Source organism: Diadema antillarum, unplaced genomic scaffold, assembly GCF_040938485.1.
Source record: "Diadema antillarum isolate AM-2024a unplaced genomic scaffold, OU_Dant_1.0 scf00000164, whole genome shotgun sequence".
Lineage (NCBI taxonomy): Eukaryota > Metazoa > Echinodermata > Echinoidea > Diadematoida > Diadematidae > Diadema > Diadema antillarum.
The window spans coordinates 134,029-152,538 of record NW_027271053.1 but is presented as its reverse complement, the minus strand read 5'-3'; the positions used below and the strand labels follow the sequence as shown (position 1 = coordinate 152,538).

Genomic DNA, 18,510 nt, shown 5'->3' with positions numbered 1-18,510 from the left:
AGCGTGCCACCTTTATGACAGATAATTAATGTGACGTCAGGCACAAGAAGTGATAATTAGCCAGAAATTTCATTTTATTTTTTTTTAAACCATGGAAATTTGGGAATGACAGACAACAGAATAATTTCAAAACATGACTTGCTTCATCTTTGCTGTTGTCTTTTTTTTTTTAATGTACACCATCAGTCTGTTAGTCATCCTGTTAGCATTGACAGAAACTATAAAAATAATTCTGAACAGTATACACTGTACTTCAACTTGATATGAAATTGCAGTTTAGGGTAGAGTCAGTTGTACTTTGTGGGATATTTCAAACAAATTTCTCTTTTTGTGGGGGAATAATTTTTGCTGTGTGTCTGCTTAGTTTTTTATTTGTTAGATATAGTTGAACAGTGAAACTTTAGTTATCAGTAAACAATTTTGCATGATTTATGTTTTTATGGTAGTGGTCTATATGGGCAGGGCTCAACACTAACATCATTCTCTATTGGCCCTTTGGGCCATTAGGATATTTGAATCTGAAATGTTGTTCTGAAAAAGGAATGTAGTGACACTATTTCAAATAAAATGAAGCATGGCAATCGATATTGTGAAGGAAAGTTCTAAGTACTTTTTTTAAATGAAGAGTTTGTTCAGTCGTAGATCTTTGTCTCACAGGGTTAAAGAAATTAATTTCTATTTGTGAAATACAACGATATTTGTCTGTGAAATTTTGTGCATGCATATTGTACCTTTAATGTAAAGCACTGATTGAGACTAAGTTATGAAAGCATGTGGATTTGTACTATGGTTTTGGTCTTCATTGCATGCTCTGTCTAGTATTGAAAAACGCAAAATTGCTTTTTGCGATGATATTAAAGGGATTTATCATTTAGACATCTCCGATCCATATGCCATTGAATAGTCTACCATAGGCATTATTTTCTGAATGCGTCAGTGCTATGGTCATGTTGTAAATTGTATACCGGTATTCATGCTCACCATGTACAGTGATACACATACCCCCATACTCATACATGTACGTATCAATTGATGCAGATTAGCCCTGTAGAGTTGAATCATGTCCAACTGGTTTCTGCACACCATTCCATATCCATCCTCAATATAAAACCATCATGTCCACCGCTCCCGAGAGAGGAAACTTCCCAATTTAAATGTGAAAGAATTGCTTCTGTTCAAAATTCATATAAATGAATGTTAGTGTGTCTGGAGACGGCTTCAAACTATCTCACTTTCAAAGCTAAAAATGAAATTGGCAGAATTGAATGTGTATCAAGACACATCAAACAATTCTCTCGTCTGAGAACTGCACACTTATAATGATGCCTTTGATAGTTCTGGTGATTGGAAATAAGTAGTCAAGTGTGAAATGCACAGTCCAGCAGCTTTGTATACAAATAGTATATATTCTATGCTTGTGCATGAAGTACAAATGTCACCAAATGTCACTTGCACTTTTAAAATTGTTTTTAAAGCTGATTTCTTTAAACCAAAAAGAATGGATGAAAGTATCTTTTTCTTCTTCTTTTTTTTAAGTCATGGCAAATTCATATGAACTGTGTAGGAACAACCAGATAAATTTGCTCAACTATTCTTCCATTGCATTGTTGAGCTAATGATTAAAAGGTAGTTTTTCTTGGTTTTTAAGGCAATTAGGAAGAAAATTACTGAAGCGTGATTGTGTGTAATGAGAGATCAATCATTTTCATATTTGTTGGTTTGATACAATCTCATATCAATCCATTATTTACATCATACACTGTAGTCAATTAAGCTCAATATACAATGCATCTGCTCCATTGATAATTCTCATGAACCGCCCTATTTTGACTTCCTTTCTGTGTATGTGGCCTAGCCACCTGTAGCCATTAGTCTTCTCAATAATGGATTCCTGCTTCATCTTCCCGTATGGGATTTCTTCACCCTATGTAGCCAGCCATCCTTTCAAATTTGTACTAAAATTTGTACTTCATACCTCTTTACCACCTAATTTTGTAAATCACTTTCGTATATTTGAAGAACACACTGAAGAAAGCATGAATATACAATTTGATGGAGCAGAAATGGCAATGACCTTTCCTGCATATAAATGTGAAGTCATGTTAATGCTACAAAAGAATAGTTTTCCAGACAAAGTGTTCGCAATAGATTTGCTCTTCATGTGCTAGCCAAATTTCTTTCAAAGAGAGGGGTGCATTCATGGTCCATACCAGCAAAAGGATATTTTTAGTATTCTTTTTGTCTGTGCGTGTGTACTCATTCACTTGAATTGAAGAACTTTTTTCTGTGTAAGTTCTATCTCTATGAGAAATAAGAAGTATGAAGACACCATTTGTTATCAAGGAAAATAACCTATTTCTAACCACTAGGAGGAGTTTTCCAAATGGCTGTATCATGCTTTTATACCAACTGTAATGAGAACTTGCACTTCTAATCTCAATACCATCAAACAACAGAAGTAAAGTGGTGAAATTCTGTGCTAAATCAACCTAAAAAAAAAAATATGACCATTTGGTATTGGTGAGTGATTAGACGTGGGAGTAAACGGGAGTAGATGGACTAGTACTGGTTATCTACAGTATACTTGTGTGTGTTTATCTATATGTCACATTTTCCTGAACAAGATTGTGTTTTTCTGTCTGTCTGTCTGTCTGTATGTATGTCTGTCTGTGTCAATTTCTCTGTGTAATCGCCACGTCATGTATTACTGACCTATAACAAGACTAATATTCTCATTGTTCTGCTTTGTCCTGTGACAATTTCTCTCTTGTGCATGCACGCTAACACCCTGTAGGCTGGGAACGACTAGAGGCGACTATTTAAAGTGAGTAACAGAGCTCATTTCAGTATAGTCCAGTTATGAGCAAAGCTGTAGCCGATACAGCTAACTAATATATTTTTGTTTTAATCATCTTCAAGGTGTTGCACTAACGCCATTTGGTGATAATAGCCTACAATGGAATAATAGCAAACTGTGTACTTGGGATCGCGAAGATGGTGAAAATTCTAAGACATCATTTGTCAAAGAAAACTAATTTTCATGCAACATGTGTCAGGATGAAGTACAATTGTATGTCATGAACAATGCTTTGTAGGTCCAAAGTATACCATTTCAAGTGCCATCCTGTAAAAGTGGAAATTTTGCGGTGAGGAAATTTTTGTGCATCTCGCGTGACCAGAAACTGGCACAAAAATAATATAAGCATGCAAATATTTTGCTTTGCTATATGAGAAGACCTAATCTTTATATAAGACTTTTTAGTGTTTTGATTCTGTGGAGTTTAAAACACATGAAGTTCATCTTAACTGGCCGAGCGTGAACAATTTTTCAAATGAAAATTTCCACTTTGCAGTAGTTGCTACATGTAGCTATTGATATTATTTGCCGACTCCAAAGTGTACATTCAAAGTGAAGGGAAAACAGCAAGGAGAACATGAAAATTAAAGTTGGCCTGTGTTTATCTTGTCTTTTTTTCAGGTCACTTGTGCGAGGGGCTGTGGTTCTACTCTGCCTACTGGGGGTCACCTGGGCCTTTGGTCTCCTGTGTGTCATGGAAGACCTGATCGCCTTCGCCTACCTCTTCACTCTCACCAACGCATTCCAGGGTGTCCACATATTTGTCTTCCACTGCTGTATGAATGATAAGGTGAGGATAGGTTGAAAAGATAGATAGATAGATATATTGATAGATGTAGATACACACTGTATATTTATAAAGGTAGACAGGCAGATAAGTACAATGTAGGTAGAAAGATAGGTAGACAGGCAGATTGATAATATTTGAAATATATGTATGTAGATAGATACGCAGAGAGGCAGGGTGCAAGGTAGATAGAGATATATATTGATAGATAGATAATAATTCACAACATTTATATAGCGCGTGAGATGGATAGTTATGAAAGTAGGTAGGCAGATAAGTAGGTAGAAAGATAGGTGGACAGGCAGATAGGTAGATAGATAATATTTGAAATAGATAGATAGATATGCAGATAGGCAAGTTGCAAGGTAGATAGACTGAGAGACAGACAGTCAAAATTGGTAGATACGAGTAGGTAGATACATGTAGGTACATGGTGTAGTTACAGAGATACACAGTGCCGGCATTGATTAGTTGTGGCTGCAGGAAGTTTTGTTATGTGGGATTGAAGAAAAATAGTGAATCCAATCTGTAGTCTTTTTTAATGTCCTTCAACCTTCTGTGTGCCAATGAGTTAAATGTACACAAATTTCATGCACATTACTATGAACAGGAAATTAGTGTGGCATACAGAGGGTTAAAGGGATCGTATAGTTTTGGTTGAGACCTAATTTCAGATTTCTAACATTTTTTGGTGAGATAATGAGAAACCTCTTATGAAATATGAAAGAGCATGCAATTCCATGAGGAATTCAACGTTTATTTGATGAAAATTGGTTTTGAAATGGCCGAGATATCCAAAACAGAGTGATTCTAATAAGTGTGGAACCCACACTTTATTACGATTGCTTTGTTTTACTTTGTTTTTGGATGTTTCAGTTATTCCAAACCCGATTTTCATCAAATAAACTTTGAATTCCTCTTAAAATGGTGTGCTCTGTACAATTTCATAATTGATTTTCTTGGTATCTCGAAAAAAGTTAAAAGCCCAATTCTCATATCCACCAGTACTGTACCATCCCTTTAAAGGTAGTGTCAGCAAAATAGCGTACTGTATACGCCATATATTTCACGAGTCTAAATTTTTGCGATTCGGGAATTCCCGACTGATTTCGCGAGTGGTTAAATTCGCGATCGTGGAGTTCTGTGCTGAAAGGAGATACAAGTGTATGTACATCGGGATCAGAGTCAATATTTTCACATGTCTTTAATTCACGAATAGCACCTGACTCGCGAAATTCGCAAAAATAAAAACCTCGCGAAATTCGCAAAAATAAAAACCTCGCGAAATATTCGGCGTTTACAGTATTACTGGATTACTGGATATTGAAAGATATGACAATGACCCTATGATTTCTTAAACTTTTGAGTGATAATAATATTTATGAAAAATGTTGAATTTTACAGGAGATTGTCATCTTTGGACAATATCAGTGACTCAAGTTTAATGTTATGATACTAATAATGGTTGTGATAATGATGATTTTGATGCTGTTTTTTTTTTAATAATCAAAGTGTGATAGTCGGAGTGATGGTGATGCCACATGCATTCCAGGACACACTGTGTACTCTAAACTTTGTCTACACTCATGATTGATGTATAGGTACGCAAAGAATATCGCCGGTATGTACGCAACAGCACATGGCTGCCAGACTGCATACGTGAGCAGTACGGAGGCACGATACTCACCAACTCCAACCAGCAAAATTCCTTCCGGTCAAGCAGTGCTGCTGTAAGTCACTCTGTTTCTAGCTCAGACTTCTTCTGTCCACAGCAAAGGCACATCCAGTGATATAGATATATATTTGAATAAATGTTAGAAAGTCCATCAAACAATCATTACCTCAACAATGAATAGAGGTAACTGCTGATACTTCATAGAAATGTATGTGTTTACTTGAAGAGGTAAGATGTTCATAAAACTACCAGCAGATAACCTGGAATGTAGATGATAATTATGAAGGTTATACAGGGTGGCCCAGAAAGAACGGAACGCCTAAGATCTTTAATTTTAGCAATATTTTTGCAAATATGTCATTATTTTGCATGCTACTGGAAAGGCTATTCTTTTTCCAATACAATGACACCAAGTTCTTTAATTTTGGTGGATGCGTTACGATTTTAGGACCGTTTTTGTCAACTCTTGCAATTTTCAAAAGGTGATCATTTTGCACTCTCAGAGATACCAAAACCAGGGAGAATTTGGCTTGCCGTAGAACAGGTTACGTTCACAATGTGTAGAATGTGGTTGTCATTGTCCGTTACCATTGTGAATGAGACGACCTGACGACAATAACACTGTCCGCCCCACATTCCGCACATTGTGAACGCTACTGGTTTTATGGCAAGCCGAATTCTCGCTCTTTTCGGTATCTCTGAGAGTGCAAAATGATCAAATTTTGAAAATTGCACGGGTTGACAAAAATGGTTCTAAAATCATAACGCATTAACCAAAATTAGAGAACTTGGTGTCATTACATGGAAAAAGGAATGGCCTTTCCAATAGTATGCAAAATAGTGACATATTACCAACAATATAGCTAAAATTAAAGATCTTAGGTGTTCTGTTCTTTTTGGGCCACCCTGTATAATGATTTATAATGCTGATGAAGGTTATAATGATGTAACATTGATATTGAAATGAAGGGTTATGATAATGAAAAGAAGAAAAAGAAGATGAAGAAGAGGATGTTGACATTAGAGAGGACAGTCATTTCTGGTATCATTGTAGTTGAAGTAGGAACAGCTGTAATGGTAGAATTGTTGCTTTCTGCATGATGGTATTACTTTGAATGTGTTTCTTTGCTTCAACAGAAGAGGCCCGACAGTAAGAGATTCAGTAATACAACAGGATCATACAGCGTGGAAAACAGAAAGCTCTCAAATTCCTATGTCTACAGAAATTCAGGTGAGAGACTGATATTTAATGAGGTGTCGGAAGATAATGAGTTTAATAGCACTCCACAGAATCACCCTGGGGGGAGATAAAAAGTGGAGAGCGCCACCTGCTGGTGCAGTTTGGTACATGCTCCCTTCCACTTTTATGGCAGCTGTAAAGGAAGATGAAAGGCGAGTAGAGAAGTGAGAAGATACCTTGGTGGAATTCATGTAGACTACATTGTTCTTGTCTTTGCAGCCATGATTGTTGATGGAAGAAGGTCACATGATTTTGCAGACATGAGATCTATTTCTCTGTGCATAGTCATATTTGGTATGGAGGTACATTGTAAAGAGGAACATGTACAGGAGGAAAGTTTCTGGTCTTGTGATTATAGATACATGTAACTGGAGACAATGACAATTTAATTACAATTAGTAAATGTCCACTGATTATATCGTTAACTCCTCCGGCAGACATCACCTATACTGAACGTTTTCTTGAATTACTGCATTTTATCTTTCCAGTTGAAAAAAAACTGGTCATATGTTTTTCGTTTTGTGTGTGTTTTATTAGCAGAAAAAAATAATAAATTGATATGTTATTGGTGGTAGAAAATGTCAAAGAAAGAACCTTCTTTACATTTTCGGCTGTTGCAGGTTCATGATTGGGTATTAAAAGTATTCATAACCAAGGCCTTATGTGATGTCATGCTTAGTAATTGGGGAAGAGAGACGCAGTGTGAATCTCCATACATACAGTGTTGGCAGGCATGCACAGGTGTCCTTGATGGTAATGTTTTTTTCTTCGTAAGGAGAGGAAGTTCAAGCTGCGTACAAATATTTACGGTGTAGAGTTTCTATAACTTGAGACGGTATAGGAACACTGGTGTTCTCCTGGGGAATTTTCATGTCGTCAGGTTTTGATGAAAGCAAGCCAAAAAACGTGGTTATCCTACAGATCTTGCGTCTACGTTTACAGTTACAAAATGTGCATGAGCAAAGAATATGCAGTTATTTTATAATAAATACATAATTATACAGAAAGTTTTTTATCCCCTCAATCCGTAGGTATGCAAGATATCAATCTGTAGATGTATTCTATGAAAATGCAATTGCTTCCAAATTTGTTCAAAAGTATGATGGAGAGTTGATGAAGAGTAACACTTCACCAGTGCACAGCTTTGATGCTGGCATAAAAAATGCTTCCAGGAAACCTTGAGGTATAGCGGCAAAGTAAAGGAGATAATCATACCTTGACAAGAATATCAAGGAAAAGAGAGTTGGAATTTTCTAGATGAAAAGAAAGAAAAACAAGAATGTTATTTTCTTTTTCAGAAGACTTGTAAGTTAGGCTCATAGTGATTGAATGATTAACTGTCTGTCTGTTTGTTCATCCATCGAACTTTCTGTTTATCTGTCTGTCTGTCTATCTATCTACCTACAATGTATCTATCTATCTCTATCTATCTATCTATCTATCTATCTATCTATCTATCTATCTATCTATCTATCTATCTATCTCTCTCTCTCTCTCTCTCTATCTATCTATCTATCTATCTATCTATCTCTCTCTACCTATTCATCTATCCATCTATCCAGCTATCTATCTATCTCTCCATCTCTCCATCTATCCAGCTATCTATCTGTCTATCTATCTATCTAGCTAGCTATCCATCTCTCTATCTATCTATTTATCTATCAGTCAATCTGTCTATCTATCTATCTATCTATCTCTCTCTCTCTCTCTCTCTATCTATCTATCTATCTATCTATCTATCTATCTATCTATCTATCTCTACCTATTCATCTATCCATCTATCCAGCTATCTATCTATCTCTCCATCTCTCCATCTATCCAGCTATCTATCTGTCTATCTATCTATCTAGCTAGCTATCCATCTCTCTATCTATCTATTTATCTATCAATCAATCAATCTATCTATCTATCTATCTATCTATCTATCTATCTATCTATCTATCTATCTGTCATTCTGTCTCTATCAGTCTATCTATCCTTGTGTGATGTTATGATGCAAATTTTTGATATGCAGTTGTAGTTTCAAAAAAGAAAGAGGGATCATGTAACATTCAAAGTTTACACATCATACATGTCTACACTCCGGTGTGCAGATCTTGCTCTAGTAGCTCTAAGATTCTAATTTTCTCATGGAAGATGAAGACATTTAAAGAATGTAAGGTTTGGACAACAATTTATGCCTCTGTTCTCTTTTGTTGTGACAAGGATGAAACCAAGATGTAATTGCATCTGAACCAAGTAGTGCTTGATTTTCATTACTGCTGAAATTCTGGGGCTAGGTGGGAGGCTTTGCCTTGTTTGTGAATTTCCTTAAAATAATTTTGGAAGGTTCTAAAGAGAAGGGTTTTTAGGTCACCAAACACAAGCTTCGGCAACATTTCCTTATATACTCACATCTGTCACCCAAACAGGGACTGTCGGATGTATGCCACAAATTAAAGGGATGTCTTTCTTCCTCCCCTATTTGTTGTCTTTGTGGCGGAAATTAAATGTGTAACTGAATACTTGTTAGAGATTCCATTCTACGAAGTATGAAACTCTTTACATTCATCCTGGTAACACATCGCACCTGTTGAGTATTTCCTTTCCCTGTTTACTTCCTTTTCCAACTTCAAGTTCCACTTCTAGCTTCAAATACTGTAGATTAGAATCTTATCTATTCTATCAAGGTATTTCAGACACCACATGTTGTTGTTGTTGTGTGTTTTGCAACAGTACCCAGTTATTTTCCATGCTTTATTTACTCTTTTGCTCCAAAGCTGAGAAGGTTCTAGATGTGGAAGACATGTATAATTTCCATTTCAGTGTATTAAGTTTCACATTTGTGTTACTGTACACTGGATATCCAGCTGTCGTTTAAGTGCTTCGAACTATTATGTCTTAAATTAAAAAAAAAAAAAAACCCACACACACACACACACACACACACACACAAATGTATGTACATAATGTACACTGTATTATATGATAATGTATTATCACAGAATGAAGGGCAAAGACAATTGTAGATGAGAAAAGAAGAAGAACTAGAAAAAATGTGATCATGATTATGTAGGAATGGTATCAGCCTTAAGAGGCTTGACGCACCAATGGAAATTCATATTATTTTTTTATTTTTAGGAGTGTTTTCACAGATGCCCTGAAGAAGGGTCATTTTTGTGTGTGTTTTTGTAATGATATGAAATGCATTTCCCTCAGTCAGTGGTCTTCATAGTGTCATATGAAACATCTGTGGTGCAGTGAAGTAATTAAGATCGCATTCAAGGTACAAGTCTGCCATATATACAGTACTACCTGACAGTGTAGAGTATGAATCACTTGTGTTATCAGGAGCTCGCCATCAATGATCTTATACAATGTACAAGTGCATGTAGAATTTTGCTACTTTAAAAGGCTGTGTGTACCCACAAAATAAAAAAAGTTTGTCAACCACTCCCTTGGCCTGTTCTCTATGAGAGTCTGTCATTCCTGTAGTCTTTACACAAGACAAACTTCTCATGAACAACAGCTAAATTATAGAGATATCTACAGAAAGCAAAGATATGGACATCAGAAGAAGATGAAGAGTTGATATGTTAGTCTTTAAAGGGCAAGTTTCATGTATAAATTTATTCAAAATTAAGTAATATCAGATGAACAGAATGACAGAAATTTCATCAAAATCAGACCTGGAATTAGACAGTTAAGGAATTATCAAGATTCACGTGTTTGCTGCACAAAGTACAAGCAACAATGTATGCAAATCAGAAGAGACCATGAAGTTATCACCCTACAGCTGTCTTGCTGGTGTGAACACAAATAGTCATGAGGCCATGTTATGGAGCAATGTAGCAACTGCAACCCTTCTCCTTCAAAATGTTATCTATGCCAGGTCATTAGGTCTAAATAACACAAAGGTGATGTGAATGTTACAAGTATTTCTGTTTGGTTTCATGTCAAATGGGGGAAATTTAGTGAAGATGTGTGAAAAGATCAATTGGAAATGTGAGAGCTGTGGACATCATCATCATATACTATCCTAATTTGTAAATATGGTGCTTCAAGTATCACTGTTTTGGAAATCTTGTGAAATTGTGCTGTTTGGTAACTTTCTTTAAATATTGGACTGATCATACAATCTTGCTCGTGATTAAACGTTTTAATAAGCCAGTCTGAACTTTGCAAGCAAGGGGAATTGCTCTGCGAGCTGAAATCTGAAATAAGTTTCTGGTTGAATGACTCTGCTCTTGATGTGTTTGCGTATCTCTTTACCCACCTGTGTCTAAACAATGCCTCTCCATCTCTTTTTTCAACATCCTCCTCGTTTCCATGGCAATGCCTCCGCCTCCAATGCTTACAGGGCAGCCAGTTGGAGTCAATTTCACATCTCAAGTGTAACTCATCCTTCCCTGAGCCAGCATCATTCCTATCTACCATCAAATAAAAGTACCCCATCTTTTCATCTATTTCCATATCTTTCCATATCTTTTTGCTTTCATTTTGATTACTTTTTCCTTTTTGCTTCATACATCTTAATATCTTTCTTTTTGTTTTTATATCATTTTATTACCAGCTTCACAAGACACTATATACACATTAATTGCATGTCCATGAGTTGATATAGTGAGAAATGTTGCTTTATATGCAGTAGTATGTGTGTTACTACAAGGATCTGATGCAGTCAAATAAAACATTTGATCCTTTTAAACATCATAACTTGGGTGCTCTGACAGTGGCGATAATACTTCTGATATCATTTGTAGCTGTTTTTTCTCCCAATATGCCTCGAATCCTATGAGGCAAACTTTCTCTTTATATGTCTTACGTCCTGGTTTTTCAAACAGCTTGTGTGAAATAGTTTTTGAGAGTACAGCACTGTACTTGATATATCAAATTTGTCGTGATGATGAGTGTGCAGTAAAATCGGGCAGTCTTCAAGTGGAAAATATGAACTATTTGTTTGCTGCACATGAAGCACAAAACTGAAGAGACACAGTATTGTACACTGAAAATGAATTAGAAATAAAGTGAAGTTGTGAGAGGCTTTTGATGAGGGGTATTGTGTAGAAAGTTCAAGGAGCAGCTTATCATGATATAAATGGTACTATGTTTTAATGGGCCATTAATTTTTGATGGGATTTTTCTTTTCTCTGGATCCAATATCCAAGCAGTTTCTGTAGCATATACCTGTACCATCTTATCTTGCTTGACCATTTATTTTGCATTTTCTTTGCCTTTTAGTTTAGGCATCATAAAACTTATGGTACTAATTGCAGCATTATTCTTTCATTTATATAGTAGAGCATTCTTTTTATTTTGCAAACTTTTTTTTTGTGTGTGCACCATTCATATTTCATCACAAGTATGACTTTTGGTTACTTTTCCCAAGTGTACATAAAATATACCACTGGTCATGTATGTAGTAAGAAAAGCAAGAATTGTTTGATTTTCTCATCAATGATACAAGCAATTTTCTTATGTCAATGTCTTCACCTCTCATTATTTGTCTGTGTCTATGTGGGAATAACTTGTGAAAGTAGAAACTGATGGCACTCTTTGTTCAATATCAGTTGGATATAAAGGTGATGCACTGACCTGTAGTGTACAGTCCTTTACCATACTCATCGTATCTGGGATTTCACATTGGATGGATAGTCACACATTTATGGCATCATTTTGTTGGTGTGTGCATTTGGGCCTTGAAAATGTGTATCAAATGTAATTGTTTGTGTTGGTTAATGAAACTGAATGAAACTCAACTGTATGACCTTTAACTTCTGTCTTTGTGTAATAATGTAACAAACATGGTTATATATTTCTTTGAGGTGGATAAAAAACTTTTAGATGCATGTCACGTAGTACAATCTTTGCCTGCCATATGCATACACAGAAACTACACATGCTATGCCTTCTTTTCTCTGTGTGTTTGTCTTGTTCTCATATTATCACGCAGGCTTTGCTGTAGTAGTTGTAGTGGAATCGTCCGTTGCACTGCCTGCATACGCGCCCTGATGCGGCACTCTTGTGTATATAGAGGGCGCCATTTCTTGTATATATTGCGCATTTCGCACTGTGCAAGGTAACCAAGTCTCTTTTCTCCTGCTACTAGCACATGACTGCCCCCCACCCCCACCCACCTGGTTTCCCCACCCTTGCCGACACTTTCCTTTAAACTGCCAACTCTTGCATCATTTACAACCTGCTTCTCAGTTTTGCCATGCCTTCTGGCCCACCAGCACTGACCGAAACTGACCATGACTGACCACATGAAGATGCTTGCATCACCCTCCCTCCCCCCCCCACCCTTTCCAAACTTTACACACTGGCAACAGGATGATGGTATGCTATGTTCTTGAATAGATTTTGTTCTTAATTCTTTTCAGCCCACCATCTTACAAAGCCACTTGAATAGAGGGCCTGTCTCTTCCTGAGTTGTATCCCTTACTCCTTGCCCTTTTGCAGAACATAGAGCCATACAACACGATGAAGTTGATTCTGCACCCTGCCGTTTTGCATTTAATTATGAGGGGGGGGGGGGAACAATTTGTTTAAAACCTCTTCTCAATAGTTTGGAATCCTCATAAATTTTGCATGGGGCTGTCCATGACTAGTGAGTTCATTGCTGAGTTACTGATCAGTAGATTTTTTTTTCCTGCATTTGGCAATTTATCTACCAAAGATAGGAAGAGAAAAACATGTAGACATATCAATTGGTACCTGGTGCTGTATATTTCTTTTTTTTTTAAATTGCATTCTTGAATTAGAATTGGTTTTAGATAAATTTAGATAAATTTAGATAAATTAAGGTCTATTTGCAACACTGTTTGCACACTATGGCACATTCTTGCTGAGTTTATCTGCCATTTCTATGATGTCCATTAAAAAACAAGCAAAAAAAAAAAAACCCCACCAAACAACAACAACGGTAGCAAACTATCATGACTCCTGAAAAAAGAGTGGAACTCGATTGCATGTTAAAGTTAACATTAGAATGTTGTTTAGTATCATAACAAACATAACCGTAAGAGTTTTGTGGGATACTAAAGTGAGGATTGGTGTGCAGCTGATGTCTATTGGGGTCCTCTAAAAGAGATGACATCATAACCCCATCTTATTTGCATATTTGATTTGAAGAAGAAAATGTTGCAAGAAAACATGAGAAATATCAATATTGCTTTGAAATATTGTTTTTTTCTTCTTCTTTAGTTGGATATACAAATGTGAATGAAACTTTATTGTGTCGCTTGATTTATGTCAACCTGAATATGTGATTTGAGTTTCACTTTAAAATCAGCAATCATAAAAATGAATGATATGTTGTATGCATGCGAGTTAACATGGGTCATGTGCCGTGCACTTGTTATGCAGAGAAGTTTTCCTTTTCTTTTTGATTTCAAGCCCATCCCTAGCATGTATAGCAAGATGCGACTGATGCATGCCTTTAAGTTGATCTTCACACTCTCACACATTTCTGTTTCCATCATATTAATACATGTATGTTGGAAGATCATTTTTATGCTTTGTGGTATTCTGTAATAGAGATACAAGATTTTATGTATTGTGTAGTACTTGTATATGAAATTCTGCTACAGTATCCTATGGAAGCCTAATTGACATATTTTAATTCTTGTATTATGTACTACAGTTTCTGTTACATGTACTTCTCTTTTTTGGTGTGTTTTTTTTTCTTCTTCTTCTTCTTGTGGGTGTTAGATAGAGAGAGACCAGTCTTGGGTTCACTCTAACTTTTAGGGACAATAGATTGAATGGGTCAGTCACAACAACTCAATGACTAAACCAGAGAAGTGAGACATGTGGCACTGTTGAGAAAACATATATTTGTTTTTCTTGTAACTTCCGACTGGAAGTACACAAAACAGACAAAAAACAAACAAACAAACGAACAAACAAATCCCCAACAGTACAAGTAGGTCATAGGGTCTATTTTGTACACTTCATTCTGTAGATCATATCATATGCCACAGGATCTACCTGTATTTGTCTTATGTTCATCTTTTTTTTTATGGGGGGGGGGGGATGGGGTTCACTCTAATGCACACCCCAAGAATTATGCCATTGTGATTGCAATGGTCAACACTCCCTGACCTTAAATTCTACATATTACAGACACTTTCACTATGTCATCATTTCTTCCACAGTTAAACATATCAACTTATAGCTCATCTGTTTCACAGAAAAAAAATTTCATTCAGTAATTAGCAGGCAGATTTGAGTGAGAAGGCATAATCGCACATGCTTTTCAGTGTAGTTGTAGAGTGAATGATATTTTCAGAGAAAATCACTGTCTGTAGTATTTTGCTCATAAGCAAAGAGTTTAACAAGCACATTTACAGTTATACTACCAACGGTATCCCAGTAGTTTGCCAAACATGACAAAATGTGCTGAAAAAAGGAAAGAAGTATAATGAAAGAATTCCAGGAATTCCTTTCATGATCTTGCAAAATAACTTATCCCAAACATATGGGAGGTTAGGAAAATGCAAAAAGAAATACAATCTTACATCATAGGTTACAGATGACTGAAAAGGTTAAGATATCTTGATTTGATGATCAGAATGACTGTCTAGTCACACACTACTGTACATGTAACAAGCCAAATATATTATGGAAAGTGACACTAATCATTACAAAACCTTTCTGCAATGTCAGAACTTGATGCTGGAACTAATACACAGAGCTTCACCTTAATGCTTTCACTACACCTCTTTTATTGTAATTTTCTTCCGTTTTTCTTCTGAAACCTTGCATGTGTACTTGCATGTCGGTATTTTGCCCCGTGATTATTTTGAGATGGACATCAAAATGATGCATCGGTAGGAAAAAGTTGCAGAATTCATCAATTCTACAGTATGTCGCCACAAGATTAAAAAACGATATTTTGTTTTTATACTCTCTTAAGTTTGTAGAGCTTTTGTATAGAGATTTTTGGTTTCGTTTTCACGAGAAATTAAGCAAGAACTCACACATGTTCTCAGCAAGAGGCTCAGTTTGTAACCTGTCTTAATACCTAGAGTACTACAGTAGTATGAAACTTCACTCCATAACTGCACCTTAAATGTAATTCCATGGTTTGAAGACTTGGGCATACTGTGAAACCAGAAATTTTGGTTGCATGAAACTTTTGCAAATTTCAGGAGGAGCCACAATTCATGAAAGTAATGTGTACGAGTATGTGTTTGTCTACACAATACATTAAATGCCAGTATTTTAATAGCAAAAGTTTCATGCCGTGAAAAAGTCTGGTCGGCTCCAATTTGCAAAATTTTTACGTGCCAAATGCTTCTTGTTTTACAGTATGCCAGCTAAATTATTCATGAATAGTACCAACTCAGAAACTAAAACTCAGAGGTTTACATTAGAAGTTTGATATTTCTGTTGCCGTCAAAGCAGAAGACAGAATGTGTATACCCTGTATAGTTTTTTTTTTTCAAATGTAGCATACACATTGTCCTTGCTGATTATTTACATGCTCATATTAATGTGAATGTAAAGCAAGCTTGTTACAAATCAGTTATAGTCTTGAGATTTTAGAAATATTTTATGATCTTGCAGTGTGTGAAGAAGATGTAAATAATATTATGTGTGTCAAACTCATTATGTGAGACTCCAACAGTGAATGTGTATGTGTGCACTAATGAGTACATTACTGTATGTGTTACAGTAATTCACAATCCGTATTTACATTGTATCCCATAGATTATAATAATTACTGCTCCATGTCCTAATATCTGTTGAGGTAGACAGGATTAAGGAATAGAACAGTACCAGTGATTTTTGTCACTTTTTAAAAACTAAAATTTTATTTTTGTTAATGTGTGTAGTTATGACATTCTTCCATATTAAAAATGGTTTCAAGAAGAGCAAACTGAGGACAAATGTGTGTTTGGGAACTCGAGAAGGACTATAGGATATTTTAGTCAAACATTGACTATTGTCAAGCTGTAGCTCAAAACTAATGACCTTTTTTTAGTGATAGTATTTGACACTGCAAAAAGTCATTTCAACAGGGAAGATATTTGATATAATGAAATTAGTGACTTTTCTTTGTTTCTGTGTTTCTGTAATTATCCTCCATCCAAAAGATATGTGAAGAACTGAGTTTTATCTTTCACAAATATGCTCAGTAATTGCATTTCACTTGGAAATTGTATGCAGCAGAAAAGATGAAAAAAAGAAGAAGAATTGAATGATCTTTCATGTAAGCAGAGTGATACAAGTTATTGCAGGAATTTATATAACAAGCTAGTGTTAACATTAAGCACTTTCTGATTTGAATTTGACTCCATAAAAACGAATAGCCATAACAAACAAATACAATTGTAACTTGGCAACAATTAACAAAACATATGTGTACATATTATAATTAACATGCGTGCATGTGCGAGTGAATAACTGAATGAGAATGTAAATAGCCATCACTTTAACTTGAATTTTGACATTTTTTTAATAAGTATGCTTCTGACATCTTTTGATTATTGCAGGTCAATATGAACCAGTCAAATATAACTCTGAGCTCAGTGCCCCGGAAGAAAGCACAGACTTTGGTACGCCAAGAGTCATCGCTGATGAAGGCATCAGCATGGATTTCGAGGAGAATCCCGTCCACGAATCTACGCGACTGGATGCGGGAGAGAGCAGCGACCTGCAGCAAAACTCCAGCAACAACCGCCTGTCTACCACTACCGAATTTCAGCCGCTTATCATTGATACGGACTGTGACAGCCAGAAGCATGCCAAGCTGATCAACATAGCACCGACGGAGTCGCATCAGCAGCCCTCCTCCCCGATTGAGATGCACCCTTTAATCCGCGAGTCCGGTATAGGTGGCTCGCGTAGTGGCAGTAGCTCTAGCGAGGACTTCACCCCAGCATCACCAATGTCGCCGGACAAACCCACCAAAGCTCACTTGTTTCCCAACTCGGGTACGTGTGGTCTGACAGGGAGCATGCCCGACTTGATTAATCCTTTAACAGCCCATGCCTGTAAGGCCAGAATGGACCTTGTGCCCGTGGTTCCCAGTCCGACAGTCGTGCCTACGTCGGGCGGGCCGTTGGGTGGAGGCGCCGCACAGGGCAACTACCACACGCTGCCTGCCACTTCGTCGCAAGTTCGCAAGTCGGACTCGCCCTGCAAGGCCAAGTGTAGCAAAGTGAAAAGCGAATCAGATTCGGATCCCTCACCCTGGCACAAACGTGCCTCCAGAATGGACGATGTTGACGACGCCAGCAATTCAACAAACACCAGTACGCTTGCACTGTCCTCGACACCTGCATCGCCGGAGTCAACGCGATCTCACTTGGAAACTGTCATCTGAGTACAAAATACAATTGGACTGATGCTGTTCTTCTTTTTTGAAAGTTGCCTATTTAACCCACTGAGTACTGAGCTAAAGGAGATTGGGGACTTGCCTTGCCCTGTGTGAAATACTAACTCTGAAGTGAGCAATCAGTGGATTAAAGAGACACAGATGTTTGTATTCAAATCTGAATCTTAACCCGTTGAGGACGGACTGATTTTGCTTCAACATGCATTTCCCATAGACACCTGCCCGAGTATACTCGGGACTCGTCCCCAACGGGTTAACCTCCGTCAGAGACTCTCGCCAGCTGCTTTGTACCTGTACATATTTATATGCGTTAACCGCAGAATAGCTCTGCCTTCAAAAAGTGCTTGCAGTCACTTTTAGTTTGACTGCGTTTGAGGAGATTTTGCTTTCTGTTGAGACTCGGAAAATCAGGACAGGTCGTCTTGAGATCCGTGATTACATTCAAAAACATAAGATGTGAGTGGAAGAATTCCATAATGTGTGTGTGTATATGTGAAGAAAAATGTATTCCTGTGTCATGCATTTACTTGTATTGTGGGTTGTGGGCACGAAGTTCAGCGATTCAAGAGATGAAGCCAACTGACCAAATAAAGTGAATTAATGATTTTTTTTAAAAAGTCAAGAC

The 18,510-nt window shown here is 36.8% G+C and overlaps 1 protein-coding gene across 1 annotated transcript in view; it reads left to right on the top strand.

Moving 5' to 3' along the window:
* The window catches only part of LOC139722400 (adhesion G protein-coupled receptor L2-like), a 91,424-nt gene extending 73,320 nt beyond the window's left edge, over positions 1 to 18,104 (top strand). Inside the window, exons 21-25 of the mRNA XM_071633706.1 lie at positions 2,795 to 2,824; positions 3,479 to 3,647; positions 5,246 to 5,374; positions 6,457 to 6,550; positions 17,041 to 18,104. Coding sequence (XP_071489807.1) covers positions 2,795 to 2,824; positions 3,479 to 3,647; positions 5,246 to 5,374; positions 6,457 to 6,550; positions 17,041 to 17,873 — 1,255 coding nt within the window. The 3' untranslated portion in view covers positions 17,874 to 18,104. The remainder of the gene's footprint in view (positions 1 to 2,794; positions 2,825 to 3,478; positions 3,648 to 5,245; positions 5,375 to 6,456; positions 6,551 to 17,040) is intronic.
* The last annotated feature ends 406 nt before the right edge of the window (positions 18,105 to 18,510 follow it).